Source organism: Rhinichthys klamathensis, unplaced genomic scaffold (assembly GCF_029890125.1).
Source record: "Rhinichthys klamathensis goyatoka isolate OS25496 unplaced genomic scaffold, OSU_Roscu_1.1 h1tg000150l_1, whole genome shotgun sequence".
Taxonomy (NCBI): domain Eukaryota; kingdom Metazoa; phylum Chordata; class Actinopteri; order Cypriniformes; family Leuciscidae; genus Rhinichthys; species Rhinichthys klamathensis.
Window position 1 is genome coordinate 709,636 of NW_026606685.1, and position 8,227 is coordinate 717,862.

General features: G+C 45.7%; 1 protein-coding gene across 1 annotated transcript; it reads right to left on the reverse strand.

Annotated features, from left to right (window-relative positions):
• Positions 1-370: 370 nt before the first annotated feature.
• LOC130090717 (chemokine XC receptor 1-like) lies at positions 371-1,294 on the reverse strand. Its single transcript, XM_056258230.1, has 2 exons — positions 641-1,294; positions 371-379 (listed from the first exon to the last, which is right to left on the reverse strand). Exons 1-2 carry the CDS (start codon positions 1,292-1,294, stop codon positions 371-373), a joined length of 663 nt encoding a protein of 220 aa, XP_056114205.1.
• Positions 1,295-8,227: the final 6,933 nt, after the last annotated feature.

Genomic DNA, 8,227 nt, shown 5'->3' on the forward strand with positions numbered 1-8,227 from the left:
AGTATTGAAATAGTAGTACACATACAAGTATAGTACTAGTACACTAATATTACTTGCCACATACTTGGAAAATATAATTTACCTTCCAGTCTAAACACGATTGTTTAAATGATTTCATATAATTAAATATCTTTCACAACTATCAAACTTGAAAATTGTGACATCATTTTCAATAATAATAATAAAAAAAACATCAAATAAGCACAGACAAAAAAACAACAACATTTGTGTAAAGGAATAAATTGGTGCAAAACAATGCACAAGTCATTTTAAGGTGGTGAAGATCTCTAAATAAAATGTGACAAAGGCTATACTGTATATATATATATAGTTTTTTTTTCTTTTTTTCTGGGAGGATATATTTACAGTTTCAATTCAACTGGAACAACAATAATAATTTAAAATTGTCTATACTGTTATAAAAGTTGTTGATAAATAAAAAATAATAAATAAGAATTAGTTACATAACTTTTGAGTAACAGAGGCACGATAGTTTTTCAGCATGGTACAGATAAAGAACAGGCTGAACAAAACCAGCCAGCAAAAAACAAACTATACAAATGCACCAAAGTGCACGAAAATTCTGTTTTGTCACAATATTAAAGAGTCCTGTTATAGTATATGGGACATATATGAAGACCATATTGACAGTAGTTATTAGAATGACATTAAAAGCCCTTCTCTTTATGTGGTTTTCCTCATTTCTCTCTCTCCCTCTCTCTCCTGGTCCTGACTGCTTCAGAGCTCTGAGAACAGCCACAAGACAAAACAACTGGATGGAGAGGAAGAGGAGGAACTGTGTTGAGAAAAAACACGTTTGTTCTATAGTATTCAGCGAGAGGAACATAGAGAATATACAAGAGCCAAGAGTTATGATCCAGACCGCAGTGCAGCAGATCACTCTATATCTGAGAGGTTTGTACTTCAGAAAGGTTACAGGATGAACCACTGCCAGGTAACGCTCAACACAGATCAGACACTGAAACAGAGGACGACCGGTGATGCCTAGTCCCATTAAAAAACACATTAATGTTGTGAGACTTGAAAACCAAAAACACAGTAGAAAAATCAAACTAGTCACACAGATACCAATCTCACAAACAGACAGATTGAGTTTAAAGAACACTGATGCAACTCCACTTCCTGTGGTGATGATGAGCCATATAACATAGGAGTGAGTAGGAAGACCAAACAGGAAACTAAAACTGCATGCATACATTTCAAAAATGTCCAATGGCCCAAAGGAATTAGTTGTGGATGATTCAGTGGTGAAGTTCACTGTAGAGTTGTTCATTTCCTCCTTGAGTTTTCAAAATCTCATTCATAAAATTAATAAATAGTTGCAACAGTGATCTATTGGATAGAGACGAGCAAGAAAAAAAGCCAAAACAAATTGACTCAAGATTAAATTCTTCAATATCCCAGACTCCAACACACTCATATTTCCTATATTAAATTACTTTCATGTCCAGGGAATTTGAAATGACATAATTAGTAAACCAATACATCACAAGCCATAATTCTACACAATAGTTTAAACTAATTCTTTAAATTACCCAAAATATTACTTCAAAATTGTATGATTCTATTAATAACAATTAATTATAAAACAAATGTGGTGCATTTCTTAGCCTAAAGTTGTAAACATAACATTTTCTATAATATTTCCAAGGTGAAACATACACTTCAGCATAATGTTACTCATTCAGCTAATTTATCTAATTCACTCATAACATTTAAACGACATCTAATCATCACACTTATGCTTTTGCATGTTATTAAAAATAAAAACAAACAAACAAATCAATCAAAACGGAGAGTTTGTCACCTGAAGAGTGAATGTCCAGTCTTTCTGGGTGTAAATGACACTCTGTGCTATTTTGTCTCACTTTACAGCTGTCACAAGAATATATGTGCATATGTAACATGTCACATAAAACAAAACATATGCAAACATATGCAACACATGCATAAGATTCAAAATGATTGAATGTCTTTTATTCAAATGGCCTAAAACATTTAAATAGAAGGAGAGAATGTGTGCATTTGTTTTCTGCAGACAGTTTAATTATATAAATGTACACTATACAGCACATAACATTAAAAGACCTTCAGGTTTCTCTCGTCTTAGCTTGAATTACATTAAACTTTTAATGTATTTTGGCTGTTCATTTACACGACAACAGTGTCTTGGGGGCCTGTAAATGCAAGCTTTTGAAAACGGGTTTCAAAGTGTAATTTTTTGAAAAATATACCGTTATCGTCTCTGTGTAAACTACAAAAACACGAATTTGTGAAAACGGTGATGTCATGCGTACGCTGAGTCATTAGCCTCTTTCACACATACAGCCTTTACTGGTAAAATACCGGTAAGAGATTGTGTGTGAACAGGACCTTTTCAAAAATACCAGTAAATTGAATCTCTGCAGTTTGATACTATGTGCGTCTCATGTTTTTTTGAGCAAAATCGCTTTCTGTTTGATAAGCCGTTAGGCCTTTCACTCAGACGACAAAAACAATTATAACTAAAATTCTTCAAAAGAATGTTTTTAAAAAAACACACAAAAAACTCAAACTTGTCTTAAATTACCCAAAGGTAAGACATTTAATGAATGTATTGGGTTGTTTCAATCATTACAACAAAACACATAATAAATATAACTACTACACAAAAATTCATATGCACTATGAAAGGATTTCAAGTGAGGGAAAATGTACATTGAATCGGTCGCAAAAAAAAAAAAAACCCAGACAGGGTGATTCAAGTCCAAAACTCAATCTGGAAAATGTTGAAACTGGGTGATGCAGTAAGTATTCATTCAAAACAAACAAACCACAAACAAGTGTTTCAACCATATCTGATTAACACTCAAATAAAATGTGAAATGTGTATGCAAATAACAATTTAAATCACTAGTTTGACATCTCTGAATAAATGAGTGACCATGTTACCTACACTAACATGTTTTGGGATCATGAATCCTTATTTAGAGGAAATTGTAAATTTAGAGAAAAAAAATGAATTAGTGACATTAGTATTATGAGGAACAGGTGATTTTTCCAGTTCGCCGCAGAAAAAGAACGTCTCTGGTTACGTATGTAACCCTAGTTCCCTGAAGGGAACTCGAGCTGCGTGACAAGGCTTTGGGAACGCCCCTGCGTGAGTGCGTCGTGAAGCACGTATGAAATCAGTCCAATGGCGAGACGGAACGTCATAGGCGGGTGACGTCATCGACCAGGAAACTATATAAGCACCCCGAAACACAAGCGCGTCAGCTTCTGATAAGTGCTCACGGGCATGCTGGGAGTATGGCATAGACACGCAGCATCTCGTTCCCTTCAGGGAACTAGGGTTACATACGTAACCAGAGACGTTCCCTATCAGGGAACTCGAGCTGCGTGACAACGCTTTGGGAACGCTAATACCAACGTTGCCATACGAGCAAGTGTCCGTCATGTGAAGTCAGAGCGCACATTCGAACGAAAGCACCTGCGCCCCTGGAGTGGAGCTGAAGTCAAGATGATAAAACTTTACGAATGTATGCGGTGAGGACCATCCTGCCGCATCGCAAACGTCTTGAATAGATATTCCTGACAAGATAGCCTTGGAGGCAGCCATACTCCTGGTTGAATGAGCCCGGACAGCCAAAGGGGAAGGCTGACCGGCAGACTCGTAGGCAAGTGAGATGGCCTCGACCACCCACTTGCTCAACCTCTGCTTAGATACTGGACAGCCCTTCTTAGGGGGTCCAAAGCAAACGAATAGTTGTTCACTCTTTCTCCACAGGGCAGCTCTGTGGACATACGCATCTAGAGCCCTAACTGGGCAGAGCAGATTTAGTTTCTCTTGGTCCGACGTCAGAAATGGAGGAGGACAGAAAGCCTGCAGTACAATAGGCCTGACCACAATAGTTGGAACCTTGGGAACATACCCCGGTCTAGGGAGGAGGAAAGCCTTAACCATGACTGGGGAAAATTCCAAGCACGAGGGAGAGACCGACAGAGCTTGAATATCTCCTATTCTTTTTAATGAAGATATAGCAAGAAGAAATACAGTCTTTAGAGTGAGGAATTTCTCAGAAACTTCTTCAATAGGCTCGAACGGTGCTAGAGAGAGACCTTCTAGAACAACCGCCAGGTCCCAGGTCGGCACCCTCGTGCGAACTGCTGGCCTCAGCCTCAGAGTGCCATGAAGGAAACGGGTTACAAGTGGGTGTCTCCCGAGAGAAGCTCCACTCAAAGGGACGTGGTAAGCAGATAAGGCCGCCACATACACCTTCAGTGTGGAGTGGGATAACCCTGTGGAGAAACGCTCCTGAAGGAATTCTAGCACTGCACCCACCGGGCAGTTAACTGGGTCCAGCTGGTGTTCTTCACACCAAGAGGTGAACATTTTCCACCTCAAGGCATATAATTTCCTAGTGGCCGAAGCTCTGGAGTGGAGGAGGGTCTCCACGACCTCAGTCGAGAGACCAGATTCTATGAGCTGGGCCCCCTCAGAGGCCAAGCCCACAACCTCCATAGATCTGGGCGGGGGTGAAGTATCGACCCGCTCGCCTGAGAGAGAAGTTCCCTCCTGATCGGAATCTCCAGAGGAGAGCCGTCGAGGAGAGAAATTAGGTCCGCAAACCAAACTCGGGCCAGCCAGTACGGGGCTACCAACAGTAGACTGACCCCGTCCCAGCGAACCCTCTCCAGAACTCCTGGGAGCAGAGCAATCGGGGGAAATGCGTACAGGCGTGACCTCGGCCACTCCTCTACCATCGCGTCCAACCCCAGAGGGGCTGGAGGACTTAGGGAAAACCACAGTTGGCAGTGTGATGTTTCCCTGGATGCAAATAGGTCTACCTCGGCACGACCGAAATGTTTCCGTAGGAGCTCCACCAAGCTCCACCACCTCGGGGTGGAGTCTCCACTCCCCGGGCCTCGGCCCCTGCCTCGACAGGATGTCTGCCCCCTGATTCAAATACCCCGGGATATAAATCGCCCTCAATGAAAGAAGCTTCCCCTGGGACCATAGTAGGATCTGGCGAGCCAGCTTGTATAGACAATTTATGTGCCAATGAAGATGATGGTCCTGCCACAGACCCTGGGCGAGCGACCACTCATGATCGCCCCCCAGCCTGTGAGAGAGGCGTCCGTCGTTAGTGTTACACGACGACACGGAGCCCCCAACACAGGAACTAGGGACAGGAACCAAGGTTCTTTCCACATAGCCAGGGCACGGAGACACCGTCGCGTGACCCTGATCTTGCGGAGCGGGTTTCCCCTCGGGGAGAACCCCTCGGTCCTGAGCCACCACTGCAGTCGTCTCATGTACAGCAGGCCGCAAGGTATAACGTTGGACGCTGCTGCCATCAGACCCAGAATTCTCTGATATTCTTTTACAGTGAGTGACTGGCCTAGCTTTGCCTCTTTGACGGCTAAGAGAATCGAAGCTATACGAGCAGGAGACAGACGTGCCTGCATCGTCGTCGAATCCCAAACCACGCCCAGAAAAGTGGTCCTCTGTACTGGAGAAAGCACACTCTTCTTGGCGTTGAGCCTCAACCCCAACTTTTTGATATGGGCGAGAACGACATCTCGATGCCGAATCGCCTGATGCTCCGATTGAGCCAGAATCAACCAATCGTCGATATAGTTTAAAATGCGGATGCCCTGGAGTCGCAGCGGAGCCAGAGCTGCATCCATACATTTCGTGAAAGTTTGGGGAGACAGTGCTAGGCCGAACGGAAGAACCCGATATTGGTACGCTTTGCCCCCGAAAGCGAACCTCAGGAACTTCCTGTGTTGTGGAAGGATGGAAATGTGGAAGTATGCGTCCTTTAGATCTATCGTGGCAAACCAGTCCTCGGACCTGATCTGTGACACGATCTGCTTGAGAGTAAGCATTTTGAATTTGAGCTTCCCAACTGAGCGATTTAACAGATGCAGATCTAAAATTGGACGCAACCCCCCATCCTTTTTTTGGAACGATGAAATATCGGCTGTAATAACCCAACTCTCTGCTGGGAGGAAGAACTCGTTCTATAGCCCCCTTCAGCAGCAGAGTTTTCACCTCCTGTTCCATAACCAGAGCCTGCTCGGGGTCCACCACTGTGGGAAGAACCCCTCTGAAGCGTGGCAGGCGTGATCTGAACTGAATCGCGTACCCGTGTTTGATAGTCTGCAGGACCCACTGAGATATATTTGGAAGGCTTTTCCACTCTTTTGGACAAATTCTACTAAGGGTACCAGTCTCTCGAGACTGGCCTCTGGAATATTTTGAGTGGCAGACACAGTGCCCTGTAACGGCGCACCGGCAGGGAACAACTGGTCTAGCCGCTCCACACCGCTCCTCGGGGCGAGCGAGCGTCCCTCGGGAAAGCGCTCGCTGGGACCGTCTACGCCCCGGCACGCAGGCGGGGTTGGCAGAACGGGCCCCTGAGGGCACCGAGAGAGAACGGGTGCCGTGTACTGCGGCGAACACCTTTTTCTCTTGGTGGGGACCACCCTCAGTACCCTGACGTTTCTGGCGTCAGGGCTTCTTCTTCGACGAAGCCTTCCTGGCGACAATAACCGTCCTCAGATCGGCCTTGCCCCTGGAAGACCTCGTCTGAGAGCGCTGCGCCTCGGCCCGGTCTTGCTGGGGAGGAGCACGAGATGCGACGCTCCTTTTCTGTTGCGCCCTGTGCGAGGAGCTACTCGACGGCCGGGGCTGCTCCTGCCCAGCAGCCCCGGGGACATGCACCCTGAGGGGGAGGAACTTTTGGAGCGCCGCCGCCTGCTTTTTTTCTTCTTCCTGAAACCTGTCGATGACCGTATTTACGGAGTCACCGAAGAGGCCAGCAGTCGACAGCGGGGCGTCCAGAAGGAAGGATTTATCTTTCTCTTTCATGTTAAAATTAACAATAAGTGCCTCTCAGTTGCCACCAGGGCTGCCATAGAACGGCCTACTGATCTGGCCGTCTCCTTGGTGGCACGGAGAGAGAGATCGGCTGCCTGACGTAATTCCCTTATCACATCAGCACTTATTTCCTCCCCCTCACTAATCCCTTTTAATAAATCAGCTTGACATGCTTGTAGAATAGACATCGTGTGCAAACAAGATGCTGCCTGTCCAGCCGCCGAGTAAGCTTTGCCCACCGAAGCCGATGTGTTTCTTAGTGGTTTGGTGGGCAACGCCGGTGTCTTAAATGACGATGCCGTGTCCGGAGAAAGGTGGCTCGCCAACACTTCCTCAGCCTTAGGCATCGCCCCGTAGCCATAAGTCTTAGCCTCAGAAATATTCGAATATATAGATGTTTGTTGTGTGAATATTCTGGACGAAACCGGTCTTTTCCATGATCTTGACACCTCGGAAAGACCGGCGTGGAGGTGCAGCGCGAGATGGCAAAAATCTCTCATCCAACTTGCTCTTAGATCTAGACTCCTATCTATCAGCTGGCCACTCAATGCTTAATTTTTCAATTGCATGAGTAAACACCTCCATTAGCTCCTCACTAGCAGGAGACTGAAGTGACGAGTCCCCAGTCTCTGCAGTATCCACACTTTCAACATCCAGTTCCTCAGAACTGGATAGCTGAAGTGATGGTGCCTCAGCCCGGGCGGAAGAAACCGCAGCGCGTGCTTCCAAACCCGGATCTGAGGCGCTGGATCTACCAGGTAAGGGCTGAGATAGGGCAGAGCCCGTCTCAATCCCCGCTGATAGATCCATCTGCGAACCCCACGATTGAAGCCTCCGCTGTGCCTCGGCAGCAGCGGGACCCGAACCGCGGGGAGCGTGCACCGAACCACTCTCCTCGAAGAGGGCTCGGCGGGAGCGGAGCGTTTTCATTGACATACGCTCGCAATGCTCACAATCAGCTCCCTCGAGAGCTGACTGGGCATGCTGCACTCCCATACAAACAACACACAGATCGTGAGTGTCCCCACCCGTGATATAGCGTCGGCAGGGATGAACACACTTTCTGAACTGCTGTTCGCTCGCCATCATAATAAAGTCTCCTTTTTTTAGAGTTTTTTTTTTTTTGTATGTGAATAACTCCTGCCTAGATAATACTAAGGACAGACAAAAACACTTTGAGACACAGACTGATATATATTTCACACACAGAGCGCTTGCTGAAGACTCAGAATCTGACGCGCTTGTGTTTCGGGGTGCTTATATAGTTTCCTGGTCGATGACGTCACCCGCCTATGACGTTCCGTCTCGCCATTGGACTGATTTCATACGTGCTTCATGACG